The 21,073-nt window shown below is 42.8% G+C and overlaps 1 protein-coding gene across 9 annotated transcripts in view; it reads left to right on the top strand.

Moving 5' to 3' along the window:
• The window catches only part of LOC142384308 (pleckstrin homology domain-containing family A member 7-like), a 127,663-nt gene that overhangs the window by 22,509 nt on the left and 84,081 nt on the right, over positions 1-21,073 (top strand). Inside the window, exon 1 of one of the 9 annotated variants that reach the window (XM_075470457.1) lies at positions 8,368-9,323. The exons of the other annotated variants lie outside the window; for them this stretch is intronic. Coding sequence (XP_075326572.1) covers positions 9,253-9,323 — 71 coding nt within the window. The 5' untranslated portion in view covers positions 8,368-9,252. Of the gene's footprint in view, positions 1-8,367; positions 9,324-21,073 lie in introns of those variants that run through there. 9 annotated transcript variants of the gene reach the window in all.

Raw genomic sequence — 21,073 nt, forward strand, 5'->3', positions numbered from 1 at the left:
GACATTTCCAAACAATCGGGAGGCGATGACAGAAAGATGAGCCTTTGGACGGTTTACATTCTTTCCCTCAAAGAAAAAAGGCTCAGCTGAGCCTAAATATGGCTGAAAACAGAAATGAAACACATTAGTGTGAGATGCCTCTGGATTGCGTTCTTCACTTTTGAATGTTTTTGACTTCGACTTCATTTGACCATCTCATCTCATCTATCATCTCATTTGTCCCCCAATCTGCCTTTGACCCCCTACAGCGGCATGTTAGCTCACATGAGCGGAAACAGTAAAGTGTCACCTTTAATGTCCTTCCTTGTAACCACCAGTGATATACAGACGGTGAACGCTTCCTCTGTTCTCGACGGTACCCGTCTGGGAGTTTTGGCTGTCAAGGCCCTTTGAAGGCGACCTGGAAAGGGTCGCTTCAACACGGGGAGAATAAGCTTCTCTGTTGCTCAGACACAGAGATACAGCAAGGGAGTGGTCAGACTGTCAGACTGCAGTGAGAGATACGGACAGTGCGACACCTCACAGTACGAGTTCTGAGGCTAAGTTAATACATAGGATATTATATCAATTAAGCATGCTCTTATCTAGAGCACATCAAATACATTGTAGGGTGTGGTTTTCTGTTGCAAATTCAGAGTCAATAACAAATTGGCATTGGCTCGTGTAACTGATCAACATTTAGCTCCATTTTATTGTTTTAATATCACTAGAAGAAACTAGTATTACAGCTTAATTGCTCTGACAGTTTGATTTAAATGATCATGCAAACCAGGCGTTGGCTAAATATCACTTAAAAATCGGCTCTATAATACAGTAAATGATAGAGGAGATTTTTTTCCCCCGTCCTTTTAAGAAAAGATTGAATTAAAGGTAATAGAGGAGCGAAATAATGTAGGAAGCGTAGGGTAATATGAGGTGCTCGAGGAGATAATTTATAAGTGGGGGAAGAAGGAAAGTGACTTTTGCAACCGATATTGCCGGATTATAGAAATGTAAGAGTCCAAAAACAGCACATGAGATCTGAAAGAGATGTCTGAGCCTGAAAGCAGGGGTCCAAGATTTCCTTGGTGTTTTTTCAGCTGAGCACCGCTGATTTCTCCTTTTGTTACCTCAGGCATACAAACTCTCCAACTGTGGTTTCATCATTTTCGCTGTCGCACCACTGGCGGTAAAAGCTCACCTAGAGCACACAGTTGCTGTTTGTTCATACTAAGAGTGGTTTGGTCAATAGTTGCTTGTCCAATATAATCTGCTAAATTCGTTGTTGGACATGTTTGTGATTAGATTATAATGCCGTAGAGATGAGCTTTTCTGTGTGGAATCTGGAGTCCGTCTTCCTCCCCGAAACGAGCCCATCGGTCATTTGCACATCGTGGCAGGAACGACCGACAAGTAGGTTAGAGGAATATGTGACTTCTGGTGGTCACGAGAGCAACTGGTTGGTTTGCTGTGGGCCCTCCAGCTTCCTCCTACGGTTAAAAAACATGCATGGAAGGCGTTTCTAAATTGGACTTTGGTGAGAGTGTACACAGGTGCATTCTGTGTGGTGGACAGGTGGTCCCCCTCCTCTCCAGGGATAGGGACCCTGCATACCATCAGACATCATCAGCCCAAAGCTGTCAAAGTTAGATTTAGCTAACACAGCTGATTGGCTCGTTCCCCTTAGAACTGAGGTGCAGTGAATAAAGATACTCTTTCTGTTCTGATGTCTGTTATCTCTATGCAATTAAAAAATTTTTTTTAAAGTGAATTCGGTCTTTGCTTCTTTGAAGATCTTTTTTTGTTTGTTTTTTTTTTTTTTTTTTGAGGAAGAAACCGTGCTGCTCCTTAGATTAGTGTTTTAAAGTCTCAGTGAAAAGAATAAATTGTTAATTTAAAAGCTATTCAAACGCTCACACATGTGTTCCTACAATTAAAGTTAATGATACAATTATTCTGTATCTGCTCAGCTTGATATGTTCATATTCCGCTTCTCTTTGTGCGTCTCATTACAATTTAGTGCTGCAGCAGCCCAGTGTTCCCAACAGGATCATTAAAATTTCATTCCCTTTGTGGAATTATGCATGCCTTGCATGCCGATAGCGCTTTTTGATGTTTGTATTTGGGTGAGGAGCTTGTGCTTCAAAATAATAAAGTGACACAGAAGCTTTTTTTGTGGTTGAGCAATCAGGCTTTTTAACAGCTGTATTTCATTTGGTCCTAGCCCAAAATAAATGTCTTTGAATTGATATTATAACAAACTTGTAGACGTGTAGAGCTACTTGCATTCTGTTTTAACAAGTTGGTGAAAGTTTCCAGATATTCTTCAGATGTAGTCGGCTGTTTCTAGTTAATTTTGGTAAGAAACGTTATGGACTCAGCCATGTTGGTGTCGGGAAGGAATCATCCTTGAAACCTAGCTGCAGTATTATTGTAGGTGTCACGTTTTAATAGATGAATGACGGTAAATCAGAGCACTGTTAGGAAGTACGACTTTTATCTTTAAGCTTTCCTAAAGGTCCTGGAAGTTGATTGTCACTGTGATTTTTTTTTTAATTTTTATTTTTTTATTTATTTATTTTTTTAGAAACTAGGAAAAGTACATACATGGAATATTTTATATTGTTTGATTGTACTTAAACCAGTACTGAAGGGATTTTTAGATTCTAAAAAACAATCACAGTTAGAATTGCGTATTTGTTCCAAAACACAAATTCATCTGGACATAATTTCCCCAAAACCTTTCAACTCTATTTTATTTATTCTATTAATATCCCACAAATGACAAGTTTCTCATTCCTTCCTGGTATTCTTAAATTTGACAAAGCAAAGTGACTTAATGTCTGTTCAGAACCAAAGACGATGAGATCCAGTTTAGCCTGCTGTTGTGCAAATGGAACAGACAACAGGTGGAAATGAGAGGCAATTTGCATGCCCAGACATTGTTGGGAGGTCATACAGGCATGTGGAGGCCACACACACTACTGAGCCTCATTTTGACTTTCCCCTGAAGTTGGATCAGCCTGTAATGGGATTTTTTTTATGAGTATGATTCCAAATCCAGACCTCCATGGCATAATGATTTCTATTTACATTGATCATTTTTATGTCATTTTGTTCTCAACCCATTCCACTATGTAATGAATAATATTTCATTCATTGAGTTCTAGGAAGTGTTATTTTTTTTGACCAGTGTACATCCTGTCACCCAGTGTAAGGTACAGAGGACTTAGGAAGTGAGCGGACTCAACAAGAGTAACTAGTAACCTAATAAAGAGAGCAGTGTTGCAATAGGTGAGGGAAAATAATTACATGAATAGCATATGCATATATTCAACACATGTGTTGACACTCATGTGTAACACTCATGTACAATGAATTAAATTCCAATTGGAATTGGACTTTATTATTTAAGTGCCTTGAGATGACATTTGTTGTATTTGGGGCTATATAAATAAAAATAAATTGAATTGAATTGAATATATTTGAAAATGATATGTGATAAATGTGATAATGACAAGAATAACGAAGCGCTCAAAAAAGCTATGAACAATGATAAAGTTTTCAAATCCCTCTCAGAATATATAGAAAGGGCAAACTAAAATAAATAAAAAGAAAATCCCAAATTCTTAGGTATTAGGTTCAAAACATGTAAATATATCACTATGGAAAGCCTTAAAGGGATAGTTCGCCTCTTTTGACATGAAGCTGTATGACATCCCATATTAGCAATATTATTTATGAACATTGACTTACCCTCCGCTGCGTCCTGTGAGCCGAGTTCTGGCCTCGTTTTGGCGTTGACGAAAGTAGTCCGGCTAGTTGGCTGGGGCCACAAAAATAAAGCGTTTTGCTTCTCAAAATAATATGTGTTCAAAAGAGTAATACATTTGCATCACAAAATCGTTCATCCTGAAAAAGTCAGACCTCACAATCGCTTGGTACTATTTTCTCTGTCCCTTCATATCAATGCGTTCAGCCACCTGCCGATAGCTGCTCCTGTGTCGGTGTTTTCTGCTCGGAAGGAGGGGACTGCTCGGTCTGCACTTAGGTCTGCACAGCCCGTAGTGATACGAAGGTAGAGAGAATATGGCGCAAAGCGATTGTGAGGTCTGACTTTTTCTGCGCGAGAAAGCCAAACATTTTCGTGCATTTTCAGTCGCTCTTGATGAGAGCGCAGACGCCAATCTCCCGGTCTCTGGCTGCAAGGAGAAGGCTAGAGAAGCCTATGTTCTGAAGAACCGTTAGTGTTCTGAGCGGCCCAGACTCACCCAGACTCTACCTCCAGCGGCCCCCAGGTACATTTAGTTTGAGACCCCAGTTTTAAAGAGACCGTCTCTCTCTTTTTTTTTTTTTTTTCTCCCAAAACTCTGGATCAGATCCAGCTTATAAAACATTGCGGTGTCACATTCTAGTTTGAGACATGTGAGGCGTCAAGGCATGATGACGGGAAAGAAAGAGGTGTATTAATAGGGGGATTGTGTGTGTGTGTGTGTATGTGTGTGTGAGAGAGAGAGAAACTGAAGAATCTGGATCAAAAGATCCCCAGGGATACTGACACACACAGCACATCCAAAGTTATTGCATCATCCAAGCTTATGGGGCTCCTCCCAAGGCCTCTCAAGCACCTTCTCGAATGTTATCAACCAGATAAACAACAACATGTGAACCCATCCCCTTATTCACACGTAAACACAAAAATCAGTCCTCTGTTTGTCTGGACTCGTGCAAAGAGTTTTCTTTGCTGTGTGTTAATTTTGCATCTGGAAACGTGCGGCCTTTGCCACGAGCCGCTTGTCCACGAGGTCTGTTCTGACTGATCAAGTCCTCCTGAGAAAACTTCGGTAATATGGAGTCCCACCGAGGAGCGACGGAACACTGGCGAAGGGCAGGAAATGAGGAAGGAAAAGAGATTGTGTCTCACTTCAGAATGAGGACAAAGTCGGCGTGCAGGAACAAAACAACTGCAAAATTTAACTTGTATTTCTCAGCTTCTTAAAATGGCCGGGGGAGTAATTCTTGCATAAATGTTGCAGAGACTAAATAAAAATTGATATTCTGAGTATTCTGAGTATTCTGAGCCGCTGGGGAGGAGGATGAAGGGGAGATTTTACGAGTGCACGTCTTCTGCTGCAATTCCGTCTCTGAATTTACAGCTTCGCACTGGTAGAAATGTTTTGAATTCTGTGCATTCCGCTCGCACGTCTGCAGCATCATCTTTGAGGTGAAAATATCAGAGAAATGAGCCGTCAAGTTAGATTTCAAAGCGAAAGAAATCTCCAACTATCTAGTCTTATTGATCAACATAAATGTTTGAGATGTTGGCCAGGCTGGACGGTTCGCACTCGTGGGGGGCAGAGGTGTTGCTGTTTTTCCGGATTTTCAGAAATATGGGCTCAGCTGTGACCTTGACAACGGGCATGAGAAGGTGGAAGCTTGTTTGGAGATTGTGTGTGTGCATTTTAAAGCAAGCGGTGATACGGGGGTTTGGGCTGTAAAAGCCAGATAAGCTGAACTGCAGGCCAAATCACTCTCCTGCCTTCACTCCCACTGACATAATGATTCAACACAGCTGTCAAATGTTTGCAAGGCGACATCCTCTGTATGTGCACTGTAGGCCGTGTGCACTGTATAGAGGGTTTGATACTTTCACTCTTTTTAGATTTTAGGTTCGTATTTGCCAACATGCGCACGCACGCACGCATGCGTTATTTGTCTTTTCAAGTTTACTCCACATCTGATCTTCCGCGAGGCTTTGCAGAAGATGTAGAACGCCTCTCGTGTTTGTGTACGGTTGTGTGTGGGCGGACTGTGTCCACCTGCCTCTTCAAACAAGGATAGCAACAACGGAGACAGAGGAGGATGGAAGCAAGGAAGCAGCAGGGTCCCCTGTGTTTCCCCACTCTGATTAGATTGTGCTGGAATTAAATTTTACAACAAAAACAAACGGCAGGAGACGGGCAGGCCCATCCCCTCTATTTCAGCCCTCCCAGTCTTTTTTTTTTATTTTTTCCCTTCCCTTCCTTCCTCCCCCACCCCCTTTTCCTTTTGTTTCCTTTCCTCTTTCTGCACTCTCACCTCTGCAAAAACACATGTTGTTGCAGGCCAATTACACCACAGTTGATGATAATGATGATAAAGCTCCTTCAGGGTGTATGAATAAATTTAAAACTGAATGATGTCAAAAGTCACCCCCCCCCACACACACACACTAAAACACTGATAAGTGCACTTTCTGGGCTTTGTTACATGGGAAATGTCCTGTGTGAGCTTCCATTAGACATGAAAATGAAACACAAGCTCCACATACAACAGGGCATTGTCAGTCACTCTGTTCTTATAGAAATGAGCAGATTGCTGTTTTTCCATTAGTGCAATTTTTTTTTCCCCAATTGTGAATGCCACAGGTCTCAACATTAACTATTAGGCTGAGGGAATTTAACTCCACACAGGACAGTGATGCAATATGAGAGTAAGTATGTGAAAACATGGAGCAAGATTTCATAAATGCACCATAGTATGCACGAAAAACGTCAACTTTTCCATTTCTTATTTGATAAAGTCACGCCTTTTGCACCACTTGACAGCTTTCGTCATTAAGTTAATGGGGTCTGAAAGTCAGTATTCCCTTCATTGAGAGCAAAAAGAAAGCAAATATTCATGAGGCCAGTGGCAGCACAGTTTCAACTTGTCAAGGCTCGCTCTCTCTTTGCAAGCTCCTTTTTAACAGCAGATTACATATCTGGACTTTGACCCGCAGTGAGTAGAACTGTCATGCGGCCAGCTTTGTGTCGGTGCCACCGGCTTTTCCTGAGGCGTAGGGGAGTTGTCCTTGCTGCAGGGTCATGGCAGTACTCTGCTTAGTAGGGCACTGGAATTGTCCCCCTCTCTAGGGAGACAACACATCTCTGTTTTAGCTGCACAGAGGTGACCTCTCACCTGCAGGCTAAACTGTTTTGGACTAAAAACACACGGTCTGCATCCACTTTTAAGATGTCCTCACCCACTTCTACTTTCAAGTAGGGCTGGGCGGTATAGCCTAAAATGTATACCCCGGTAAAATTTGAGCCACTGACGGTATACGGTATATATCGCGGTATGGTACTTTTATAAATTACAACAGAACAGTTTCTCAGTGGTTACCATAGCACCAAATAAACACTTTCAATCAGGATGTTTGCAGCAATATTAAATTAAATTTATTGTGCAAAACAGAAAACACAGGAAATATAAAAAATATATACGTTATATTTATATTTAAAAAATAAGAAAAGGTACATTTCTTCGAACAAACTCTGTGAGAGAAAAGCCGCTGCCTCTTGGATAACGTAACTTTCATAGGCGCCTTCCACTTATTCAACATGCTCAAATATGCGTCATGTTTCAGACACCCCATTTGTGCATGTTAAGCTAACTGCTTGTTAATACGATAAGTGTTTTATTACTTTGCATGCCTTCCAAAAGAGAAAATAATCAGGATTTTGAGGATGTTACCGTTACACACCAGCTGAGACGCAGGGTAGCAAAACATTATGGGCGTGAAAACGAAACTTAGAAAATCGGCTCGGCGCATGCGCAAAACCACAAAGTAGCAAATCTCGACAAGTAGGAGAAATCGACAGAACACCGGCTTTGACTCGTTTCATATTCCGGAGCATGGTTAGCCCGCAGGTGGTAAAACAAATTACTTGTCTTGCGATTACTGTCGCCCGGCATATCCAAGCGGATGTTCAAAACTTTGCATTACTGCCGGACTCATGAGCTATTGCGGTATAAGGAATGGCAAAAAAATCTCTACCGTTGGTGAAAAATACCGCATAAGGTATGATACCGTGCATACCGCCCACCCCTACTTTCAATACCTTTGCTCTCATGTAATCTCTCCAGTCGATTTTTAAGTAAAGTTGATGGTTTCGAATAGAATACATAAGAACATAAAATCTTGTTGCTCTGGCTGAGAGACGTTTTGGGCTGGATCTTGATCTCATGAACATCACAGGCATTTGGTTTCCTCTCAAAAAAGGCAAATATAATGGGAGATTTCAACAGAAATGTGTGCACTCGGGCTTTAAATGACACCGAATCACATTTGAGTGCGTTTAAACAGTGTCACATCCTGTCCCTCTTCCCTCTCCTTAACATTGTCTCTCGTCCTCTCTCACGCACATTCCTCCTCCTCCTCCCCAGCGGTGTGTATACCGACAGATGAGCACGAGGCGGGAAAAGGAATGCAGCTCTGCTCTGTTAACCTCTTCCTCCTTCTCTCTCTCTCTCTCTCTCTCTCTCTCTCTCTCTCTCCTGATAGATTCAGTCTGCCACATCCCGCCTTTCTCTCTTTTTTCCCTTCCTCACTGTGTGTATGCTCAGTCATTCAGCTCTGTGCACCGCTGCTGTTTCGTGAGGCTGGAGAGCCGGTGAGAAGCCGGTGATTTGGGGAATAAGCCCTTGCGTCTGCGCCAGCTACATCAGAGGCAAACTAGATACAGTGGAAGGGAAGGCGGGGTTGTGGATTTGAACCTGATCCCGTCATCAAGAGATGGATTCGTGGTACCTGTGAAGTTTGGAGAGAATGCCTCGCACTGGTAGATGGCATAAACTGCTCCCTTTTGCCAAGAGAGACCGTTAGATAAACTCATGTTTCTGAAGTCTTCTGCTTTCCTTAAAAGCTGCCAGATGTAGATTTGCACCTGTTTGCTTGAAAACTCTTGACGGATCGCTCCGAATCATTGAGATGTAGCGGGGTGACACATGATTTATCACTTGGTTAAAGAGGCTAAAGATACAGCCGAGCAAGTTTGACCTCAAGGACAGCTGGTTTCCCTGATTACATTTCAGACAGAGGGAAAATGACTAGCTGGAGGCAGGACGAAGGAAGTGACCTGTAATGTCAGACTTCACCTGGGGCAGTCGGCTCAGACTTTGCTGAGCACTTCCAAGCGCCGTCGAGGTGAGGTGGGCGGTGAGAGCAGACTTCATTTCCAGGTGTTTAGACCACAGCAGACCTGACTCACCTGACATCATCTCATCCCTGTTTGGACTCGCCTCGTCAAATCGTCCTCTCGCCTCGTCTTCTCGGCAATCCCAGCCGTGAAACCCACCACTTCTTCTTCTCTCCCCATGGAGCCACTCAAAAGACGAGTGAAGCGGCGCTGATTAATGCGACTCCCAGAAGCCTCAGTCTGATTCCTCAGCACTAGAAATAGAAAGCAGAGAGAAACGGGAAACGGCCCTTGGCACTTGTGAGCTGACATCGCACTGAACAAGAGGAGCACCATGTGGAATCAATCCGGCTACTGCAATCACATTCCCCACCCTGGATATCCCTTCTACCATGCACCCTGCAGGTACAGTGTCACAAGTCCAATGTGTCTCTCTACTTTTCTGCCCTCTGTAACATGTCAAAGTGACTTGATGCCTGATTTGATAACCTGTGTCTCATTTCGGTGTCGCCATAAGTACCCGGTGTTTAAAATGTTTGTTGTGCCTCATGGATCATTGCTTGAACCATAATTTTAATTTGGCAAATTGTTTTTACAGTTGGGGACAATTGTTGATTTTAATGGCTCGGTGCATTTCCTTGTAGTTGGAGCCAAGGTGAGACAGGGTTTAGGATTCTCCGCCGAACTGGTTTACCTGGAATGTTGTTTAAACTGAACCAAGAACAGGTTTGGCCTGGGCTGAAGAATGGAAGTTGTTGTGGTTTGTTGGTCAATAGTAAAATAGTGGAAGGAGTAAGTGCAGTTTTTTGTGCGGAGCTTTTCATGTTACCCAAGATCACGCTTGAAGTGAAGATCTCAAGCTTATTAGTAATAGCCTAATTAAAATGATACATGCGGTACACGCGATTTCTTTGGTTCTCTTTCTTTTCGCCCCCCTTCGCACCCATCCAGCAGCCGGAATTACATCATTACATTCATCACTTGGTTTCAGACTCGCTCTCAAATGAACACCATCAATCCTAATTCCCTCAGGGAGGCACAGACCTCTGCCCACACCTCTGTTTCTGTTGGGCTCTGTAATAGCCTCTAAAGTCTGCTGCAGAACGGCCACCAGAATACTGACTCACCATTACTAGTTTTATCTAAAAATCACTGTGGGGCTGAGGAGAATATATTTTAAAAAGGGATTAAATAATAAATGATAAACATACAGTGTTACATATACATCTGTGCTAGTGTGTATTTGGGGAAATACACACTAGCAATATACTGTAGAAACATGGTATATGTATATATATACCAATGTGTATATATAAATACATATATACACATTGGTATATATATATCTTTGTGTTAATCTGCCCATTTGGTGCACATATGTTAATGTGAATTTGTCGGTGTTGGTTCACAGGAGTGGGGGGTGTCAGAGGGGTTTTGCTGATGAGTGAGTCATACCTCAGACCACAGGGCAGGTTGGTGACCTGTTGGATCATCCAGCTAACGGCAAACAGAGAGTCCACAGGAATCCAGGAAATAGCCCCGAGCACCAAAACAAACTAACCATCGCCAATCACTCTCTGCCTGGTCTCTTCACTCTGACTCACTCTGAATGTTCCTCCTGTATCATAATCACCTCATGGATTGTAGTTCAATTTGACATCTTGCTGAATAAAAGCAGCATCAAGCACACTTTGCCTACAAAGTAAACCAGCCGAATACCTGCAGGAGACGAACCCTTTACCCAGACTTATTTCCCCTCTTTTTTTTCCCCCTCTGCCTGCTTATATCTTGTCGTCGTTACTTTGTAATTTGGCTCCTGCTTCCCATCTTCTCATTTAGATTTTCAATCATCTCCTTGGATTTCCGGCTCTCGCAGGAATTCTCTGTTCACATGCAAATGCCATCAAACTGGAAGATTAGCCTCTTTAGCGAAGCATTAGCGTGAACACCTGTCCCGCTGACAAAGAAAGTTATTTTTTTTAGTTTCCAGTTAATGTTTAAGGGAGGACTTTCTAGATATCAAGGGAGTGCGTTGAAATGAAGGAAGAACTGATAAGAAGTCAATGCTCCCATTTGTCATGGCAGTAACATTATACGGCTCCAACTGCTCTTTGTGGGAAATTTGTTCCATGAATCCGTCAACCAAACCTCTCTTGCAACTCAAAGCGCTTCTTTCATAGTAACCTCTAAACATAGGATGGATATAATGGGACATGGATCGGGGAAGCAGTTTGGAAAGGCTTGTGGCGTGAACTCTGTAAAAAGTTCAGTGATCTCTGGCTGAAGCCGCTCCGGTTAATGATTCCCTCACTGACACCGCCTGTCTCCTCCCCCATTCTGTCTCTTAATCCACCGTGTTTACATTCGAATGACAAGGTGTTCATTCGCTGTTTGAGAAAGTCCTCAGCCAGACTCTGTTGTTTGGTCCACTAATCCATCATAAGCCAGCGGCATCAGTCAGCCATGGAGGCTTGAGGTGAGCTTGAAAGCTTAATGAGGATCTGCATGTGTTTGCCTCAGAGTATTGTTTGCATGCGCGTGTGTAGGTGTGTGTGTGTGTGTGTGTGAGAGAGAGTCCATGTGTGCTGACCCGTTTCATAAAAAGGAGTCAGTGAGCTAGTTATTTTTATAAGTGCATGGACTTTACAGACTGACGTTATGTCAGTTTGGCGGTATTTGTCTGGATAACGTATTTTGCTGAGTTTACAGAGAGTCTATGAGGCGTGAGCAGGAAAAAACCCCACCAGACCGCAGGGTGTGACATGTGGCAAAGGTCGTGACAGATCCTCTCTCAAAACCCTGCTCGTGCTGAGTTTACTAAAGCCCGAGAGTTATGCACTTGCCTGCTTTATAAGGATTTTCTGCCGCTCCGTGTGTGTGAGTGTATGTTTGTGCGCATTTATCAGCCTCACAACAGCTCAGAGATATAAATGGATTTGGGCTGGTGGCCCAGCAGGAGGCGAACAGAGCAGATTGTCTGCAGGTCTTTACCTCGTCCCTGCACACGAACACACACACACACACACACACACACACACACACACACGGACTCTCCTGCACTTGTTACAACCCTGCGTGCACACACACACAGTCACTTCATAAAGCATCTCTCAACAACTGCTTAATTGACTCCGTTTTAACTTGAGAGCAAACCCTAACCTCTGTATAACATCAGGATGCGTGCGTGAATGTCTTCTCATCTCCGCACGTGGAGTGAATAATGTGCGCCAGCAGGGAGACCTTTTATTACAGGCCGCTGTCCCTGTCGTCTGTGGTTTAGCTCACAAAATGCGTTTGCTTTCAAGAATCCCTTGATGGTGAAGAAATGACGATGAGCCTTTCCTAAGGTGAGCGTTTAGCAAAAAGAACCAGAAAAAGAAAAGGGGCAAAAACTAATTGATGCATTATTTGATGATAAGATAACAATAATATCTGATCATTTTGGATTGAACTGCTTGATATCATTGCTACCCCAACTAGCTTCCTTTAAAATACTGTTGTAAAGTACAGTAGGTGGCCAGTCAAGAGTAATTAAATGAATTGTATGCATATATCGCCTGGGGAGCTTTGAATGTTTGTGTAGTGCATCCAGGCACTAAAGTGTGCCAACCTCTCATTTCTAACCTCCTTAAACTGAGCACAAGACAGCTACAGGGGGATGTAGTGAGGTGGAGTGACCAAAGAGTCTTAACTCTGATTAGATATGTGCAAAAGTTGGTCAATGATCCTGGTAAATACAGTCTGGCATGATTCTTGAATAGATGGGTGTGCAGCTTTAGGGATCCTCTGGTGTGAGGACCTTGCTGTCCCCTCCTCCTGAGTCTTGACACGCTGCTTGGGCAGGATGTGCGACGCGGCCGACGTTTTGACAGAATGAATTTCCTGCTCGTCTCTCTCAGGGAGGGCCTGTCTCGTGTGTCGGGCCGTCGCAGCGGCTGCCTCGGAGCGGGGCAGCACCAAAGAGAGAGCTGTCATTGCCGCGGTGTCTTTGATATTGTGGTTTTGTTCTGTGGCATTGATGATGTGCTTAAGGGATCGTGGGCTAACTGATGCCAACTATCTCTCAGTTCAAGGCAGAAGCCACAGGGAGGAAACAATCCACATTTCTTGTGAGTGATAGGCAAGTTTAAAAAAAAAAAAAAAAAGTCACAGCGGTGTGTTTGGATAAGAAGTTGGTTCTGTTTGTCATGAGTTTGAGTCAGTTTGAGTTATGAAAGACTTAAGAGCTGTAAGATCACTTCGATATTCAAGTCACGCATCAAGCAAAGAAAAAACCCAAACAAGACTTCATTGCTGCAGTCTAACGGCATCTTAAACAATATCAAAGACTTGATATTGATGCTTAGCAAATGCCTGAGATGCCAAGAGGCACATCAAACAGAATCTGGAGATTTTGATCAGTGCATAATCCAACTGAATTCATAAAGTGAGGCTTTAGCGTGGGATTGTTTCGTAATGTGGCTCATTGTCGAAGCTTATCTTAAGAATGAGCCTTTTCCCTTGCCTTCGCATTTATTTATCTTAATTAATTTCACTGAACTCTAAGTCCCAGAATGTTGTCATTTCTTTTCGGGCCAAAAATTCTACAAGTTTTCATCCTCATACAGTTGAGTCGTCTTAGCAATATATAGCAAATAAAGAAATGTGTTTCTGAACTAAATACGTCGCTTTCATTGTCCTGATAAACTCCGCCGTGCTTCCCGCCTCGCTCAGGATGGTAAATTAGCATGATGTTCAACCCCTACAAGCTAATTTCTCATTCTTAGGTGGGACCCGGTGTGCAAATGTCACCCTTCTTATGATTCTCCACCTGTTCCGACCTGCATTCATGAGACCTGAGTAAAGCAAAAGACGGCAAACGGCTTGTTTGTTTGTTTGTATGTTTAGTAAAGCGGGCGGGCCATTCAGCTTTCACTGGAATTCCTTCCCAGAAAACAGCTGGTGGTGACAGTAATCTGTTTTTATTTTTTTGTGGATGTTGGATTCGTTCATACTGTGTCTTCAGTGGAAATAAAATGAAAGGATCAGGGCTGCGAGGTTAGAAAACAGCTGTGGGAAATGATCAGCATGCGTTCCAGTAGGACGGGTTGATTTCTCTACTACACCGTAACATTCCGTTTAAAACCCTGCTGGTTATGGGTTTATTAGGATCAAAATGTACTATACAGATGGAGGGACGGTAGCCTGGAGCGCCTCTAAAATTGCAGTAACTTAAAAGGCCTCCCCACTGTTGATGTTAGCTGAGCTGGAGAGAGGCAGAGATGGAGAGCACTTGCTGGGGGAGTGTGGAGCTCTGTGCCGGGCTGGTCTTTGGAAGGTGGAAAGAATGAGAGTCACTCGTGTTATTGAGCTACATCACTCCATCAGAAGTGTGCTCTTTATCTTTTCTAGTGTCCAGTTTGAGCAGTGCCTAGCACGAATGGTGAAATGCGTATCCCATAATATCCAAATATTCTGATTCTCACCGTAACATTCAACCCGAACCATTTCTGAGTGGAGGCAAAGTGGAGAAGCACGGAGAAGCTTTGGGATCGGTCCCAAACCTGCATCAGTTGCATGAGGATCAGAGGACAAACTCCTGAATCTCCTTTATCCTGTCTCCTTTAAAGCCGAACAAACTGTCAAACATCTACATTGTCTTTAGGGATGGGCCGATTTCCAGTTTCAAGGTTTACCAACAACAACAACAAAAACTGCGTTATGCGCTGTTCTTTCTGACTTTAAGACGGTGAAAGGTATCAGTCAGTTTTGGGTGACAGCTGAAGGAGGATAACAACCCCTGCTGAAAAGAGCTACTGCATAAAGAATGGGGAAAAAACAGAAAAAGAAGAAGAAGCAGATGAGCAAAGTCTGCTGTTTGGGAAATATTTTGGGTAGAAAAGAAAAGGCTTCGGAGGAGGAAATGCTTTTGATTTCACATCTATGGGAGCACATCTCAAAAATCTTTGTCAAATTCAAGGTAAAACTGTCCTAAGATAAACGTTAGCAGCCATCTACGAAAATAGATAGCCTTCTACGGGCTCACTTCTGCGACAGATAACATGGCTGATTAATCAACTAACCGCAGCCACGAAACACTGCTAACATCTCTGCCCACAGCTTTGTCATTTTCGCTGAAATCAAGCCTTTCACTGTTGTGTTCAAACTCACAGTGTTTTTCTTTTTGTTTTTCTCGCCTTCTGGCTCTCCGGTAGCTTTTCTTGACTTTTCCTTATTTGCGTGCGTGCGTTGACACTGAAACAGCACGGTGATCCTGCAGCGTCTTTAAATGAGGATTCTTGGTGTCGTTTGTGCTTTTACCAAAGTCAGTGAGGTCGTGGAATACGTTGCTTAAATCTTTGTTCAGTACGGCGACACACGTTCATGTTTACTCATGTTCCAAATATTCTGAATATTTTTTGAGGATCAATCGGATTGTGTTGAACGGTAAAAGAAAGTTTTTCATCAAAGACATTCCAGTTGAGACGTTAGATGGAGTTTTCAGTTTGTCGTTTAGCGTTTATATTTGAGATGTGGTTCAGCAGAAATCCCAGCCCCATACTTTTATTCCAGCAATGGATGTGTAGGTTTTTTATACTGGTCTGCGACCTCTTCGCCATCTGTTTGTCACTGAGACACACTGAGCTTGCCACTCTATAAGGTTTCATATTACGCCCCAGCTGGTTCAGCCCATGTGGGCAGCAGAGCTTTAATCCCTGCCTAATCTGAGACAGCTTTGTGTGCACTCAAAGAATCCACTGTACATGTATGAGGAGGGGGATCTGTGAGCGGGGGGGGACTATAGGGCCGTGCTTATTGCTTCTCTAAGAGCAAAATCCTGGTTAATGTTGATGTTATATAGAGTTAATGTTGTAAAGCGTGTAGCCTCGTTGGCAGAAAAAGATATCGAGCTTTATCAGGCGGAGACGGCCGCCGCCAGGAGTTGATGAAGGGGACACAGAAAGCAGGTTTCACAGATTTCAAACTTTTAAGGTGGTGCTGAATCCTGGTTGGGTGGATATGCTTCAGGAAATATATACTTATACTTTGTGAAGCGCGACAGAGTGATTGTGGCACGCTGGCAGTCTGTTGCTGGGGAAAACCATAAATAAGTCTAAATGGGCCCAACCCCAACACATTTCCAGTGCATATATTTCACTTCCCACCTTGGCAACTCCAAACAAGAAGAAAGTCTGTCTCCCTCCAGTTTCAGTGGACTCAGCCAGGGATGCGTAGGCTGCAGCAGAATGGGAATCATTCTCCTTTAGTGTCAGTGGATACACTGCTTTCTCTCCCTCCACCCTCTAATGAGGCCTAAAGTGCCATTTTATACCTGTGTTTTGCTGCCGAGGTCCAGGCTTTTAATATTTCAGCAGCAGTTGCTTCTGAAATAGATTTTGGCTCGCGTATCAAGAAAATGAAAAGGAGCACATGTGCAACTTGAGATTCAAAGGAAGGATGGACATTATTTTTAGTGCCTGAATATTTCCGCTGTGCTCTGAAGCTTTCTTATTTCATGGGCACGTTTTATTAATAGCCACATTGTGGGTATTAATAAAAGTAGTTATATTTCAGTGCATCTCTTGTGGGGCTGGATGGTTCACGTCTGTGAAGCCAAATTCCCCTCTCCGCTGGCGTAGTGGCATTTGCAAGTCCAGCTATGCAAATGGTCACTGCTCTGTATTTGAGTTAGCTTTTCATGGGAAGATGTATTTAACTTTTATTTTGGCTTTCTTTTTCACATCTTTTTAAATGACTCAAATTTCTAGAAAAGGGACGCAAAGGTCTGACATAGTAAGAAATCTACCCGATTGCCCTATTGTGGGATTTTTGATCATTTGGGCAATTGATTTCCCTCTTAAGGTGCAAATCCAGCAGCGCCTGAAATGATTATAGGTTTGGCCTGACTATAAAAGAAAAAACAAAAAAAACAACATGGTTTAAAAATAAAAGGCTAAATCCATGTTGTGTCTGTCTGCTTAAAGCTGCTGCTGCATCTCTATAATCACTACAAACATCTATCTCAAGCCTCTCTCAGATTGGAATTTCTCTTGAAGGGCCCTGGATTTATTATCACTCTTTGAAGGTTTAGCCTGATGCTGTTGGGAGTGGAAATGTCAGAGAGGAGGTACAACACATGCATATTAACATTGTAACAGTCCATCTGCTTCCTGCAAGTTGGAGAGTAATGTCTTTTATGCCAAGACTAAGGGGAAGCTTATCAATGATCGAGGACTGAGCGTGTCTTGTGTCCTCGCATACTTTATATTTGATTTGGTCTTGCTCAGAGATGTTTAATCACAAAGATTAATGTGGTTCATTACCTAAATTAAACGTGGGAGCCAGGCGTTTGACTCGGTCACACTGAATATCAAAGGGTGCTGCAATGGATGGTCAGGGGGTAATTTGGTGTTGCTGCATGGCAGTTAGAGGCATTTGTTATTATCTGAACCTATCAATTGTCCAGCTGTCTGCCTCCAGCTGCAAAGATCCCCATTTGTGTGGGTGTGGTGTCATAAAGAGATCAAAGTTTAGATGTTAGAAAGAAGTTATATTACATTGTTACTGTGTCACGTGGCATAATTTTATCTCAGCTTATCAATGTGGCACTGACACTCGATTTGATTCTCTAATTAAGTTCCAGGTCTCTATAACCATCCCTAATCCTTGTTAGTGGATATGCCTTAATGACCAGATATGTTGTTTCACTCTTTAGTGTCACCTGTAACATAGAATTTGAGAAGAGTATTGCACTACATATTTAAAAAAAAAAAAAAAAGGGTCAGTTTGTATCAACATGCACATTTTGACTTGAAACATGAACAAGCACAGGTGTATTATTGAATTATTATTATTATTATTATTATATATTCCATATGGAGGAAGGTTTGCAGTGATACGCAATGTTCAACAACTCATTAACATTCACATGTCCAGAGGTGGAATGCAGTCCCATTAATACACGTTAGATTATCACCGTATAGTGAAATATTTGTTTATGTATCGCAAGTCGTATCGTCACAGTATTGTTATTGCACCCGGTATGTTTTCCTAATGTTGTGGAACCCCATTTGAGGAAAAACGAATAATAACTATTATCATTGAGTCACCAGAACACTCTCCACACCAGTACTTTTGCAAGCTTGTATATATCCCTGCGAAGGACAAAACTGTTTTTCTTCCTTTGGTCAAAATTCATGTTTAATACAGTTTAATACCACTTGTTCAATAATTCTGCAGCACCGAGATCACACACACTAAGTTTATTTGTTTACTTCATCATGTTACACAGAATGTAAGAATGCTTTTACTAAAACTGCAGAAATAGATTCATCTTACCTAAAAAGCTCAAATCTAAGTACGTCTGACTTGTTTTGAAGTGCATTCACTTTTGTTATGCTCATCACTGCCCTGAAGGGCCTGGAGGATTCCCGGTTGCTTGACATTTTTGTGGGCGTCTTTATAGCCTCTTCAACATGAATTCACGTGTGTAGCTGTTTGTTTTTACCTGAGTGGTGTTACATCCCTCAACTGTAGGGGGAGCCAAAGAGCCCCCCCAAAAAAGAAGCCATATTCTCTTGTGTTACTTTAAATAGTTGACTTTTTTCTTTCCTTCCTTTGTTTTTACTCAGCTTCCATGGAGACTTAAACGCACACTCAAGCACATTCTTGCACACACACACACGCACACACACACACACACACACACACACACACACACACACACACACACACACACACACACACACACACACGCACACACGCTGCAGAAACCTTCCCGTTTTTAGACAGGCCCACCAGGACACTGAAGTGTTTCAAATGTGGCTGCAGTGCAGACTTTTCATCCATTAGCATGCCAGGCTGTCAGTCTCCTTGCTGACTCCCTCTCTGTCCATCTTAATGCTTTTCCACTGTTGTCCACAAGCCCTTTCAGAAGTTGTGTTTTCCTTGCTGTAATCTCCTTATTTTTCTGCAAAATGCCACTGCTATTTGGCAATATTTACTGCTATGGACAAGAGTGGGGACTTATCTAAAACCAAAGATGGCCCCATCTCGACATTGCCATGGCAACAAAATGTCCCAAAGCATTCTCTTGAGTGCTCGGGGGTGGAGGGATTGCCTCGTCCTTGTGGCATCACCATTAGCAACGGAGGTGGACGCCACTCCGTCTGCTGTCTCCGATTGGTTGTGATGGACGTCTCAATTTCACACGCCACTATCCCTCCTCCCCTCCCTCCTGAAATATAGCCACAATCAAGATAGAATGGCTCATCAGGGCTCAAGAATCCCGATCCCACTTCTTAATGGAGCTGCAATTAACTCTCAGGGCTGCTTTATGACCAATGGGTTCATCTGGGGAGGCAGCACTCGCAATATTACTGGGAATGAGCTGGGAAAGCAGAAAAAAACAGAGATAATGAAATCAATGGCAGCAGTTTGTCATAAATATATATTTTTTAAATCTAACAAAGCCTGTTTATAACAGCAGGATGTTTAGGAAATGATTAAAAAAGTTTGTTGAATTGAGGGTTATGAGAAAAAGAGGAAGAAGTAGACTCATGAGGGAGCGACTGAGCTGGAGTCACGACGAGGAGTGAGGCTGTGTGTAGCTTATCTTGTCAAAACCAATCAAGTGCTCTTTATATAGTCCTGTCTGTACTTTTGGGCGGCGCAAAGGTTGATTTTCATGGAATCAATGGAAACATGATCGCATCAAAGCGAAGGGCAGCAATAGTGACTCATGTGGAACAAGAGATTTAATTAATGTGTCTTCAAAGGATGCTTGTCTGCGTGTTGTGCATTTCTTTTGCTGCTTTTCCCGCCCGATTATTGTGCGGCTGAGAAAGGACTCGCCCGTAATCCTTTTAATGCTTTTGAGAGGAGCAGAGAAAGGGACGCACGAAGTGCATTTGGACCTTACCGTTATCAAAACTGAAAACCCAGAAAGTGCTGAACCACAGCTAAGAGCTTGATTTAAAAGTAATCGCCCTCCTTGACAATGTGGCAGCAGCGCAACAGGTAGCTGCTCCGCTGCTGGTTTGCGGTCTCTGTTTCCACCGTCTCACATGCTGTCTGGCCTGACAGCGTGCGGACACGGCAGGCTTCCCGCGTCCGTCTGTGGGGCTTCTAGAAATGATCCTAGCGGGAATGCTCAAGCTAGTTACTGCAGACATGTCAACGACAACAACAAAAAACTTGAGACAGCCTGCATCTGGTAATTGAGTAACTCCACAAAAAGAGGAACCTTTGACTTTGAAAAAGGAAGATTGATTAGTAATTCTATCAATAATTTATTATATGAGGATATATTATTCATAAGAGGGTAATCAAAGACAGCTGTCTTAAGAATATAAAAGTGAATGCATAAATCAATGTTAGCATTTTTCATCATTGAACAGATCAGGGTGACGGAAGGAGAGACATGTCAGTCATAATTCTTAAGAATTGCCCTCATGAAAACCAGATATGGAATCTTGGGAGGATAAAAAGCAAGCTCAACTCCTCCCGGACGTGCCAGAAAGCAAGGAACATTTGAAAGATTTGAACTAGATCTCATCGTTGAAGGGGTTGTTCTGGCCTCAGTCAAATTCTGCATCTGCACCAGTCTGGCGACACCATCGCACAACAACAAGGATTCAGCAGAGGAGAAAAACTTACAGACCGAATCACTGAGGAGTCGAATGTAAAGGAAACAAATCCATGACTGCAGGTTGTGTCAGAATGGTAAGTGTGGCTGGCATCTCTCTTTCTTTTAGGTTTCTTACTCTTTACGCCTGATATGTTGCGTTATTAGGCTTGATTTCCAAACTTGAGTCTGTGCTGATAAGTCTGCCCTGCACTCTGAGGTTTGCACAGATACTGTGTCAGCATCCTGAAAATCTGAAATTTTGGGGGCACGGAGGAAAGGCACAGGCACGAGTGTTGCCGTTGATTTGTGGTGTCCGAATCAGATCAAAGTTTCCAGTTGTCCTGATATCTTTGGCTTTACTTTAGCGCATACAGCCGTTGTTTTATAGGTGGGACATGAGATCTCTTTTCGTCAGTTGGCAAAGAAAACTCAAACTTGTTTGTTTTAACGTGTTCCAGATGGACATGGATTAAATTTCAAATTTTAAACCGTTGTAGGGCCATTCAAGGGCCCTTGAATTCCAGCCCACTGCCGCCGAGCTGTTCTT

This window comes from Odontesthes bonariensis, chromosome 7, assembly GCF_027942865.1.
Source record: "Odontesthes bonariensis isolate fOdoBon6 chromosome 7, fOdoBon6.hap1, whole genome shotgun sequence".
Taxonomy (NCBI): domain Eukaryota; kingdom Metazoa; phylum Chordata; class Actinopteri; order Atheriniformes; family Atherinopsidae; genus Odontesthes; species Odontesthes bonariensis.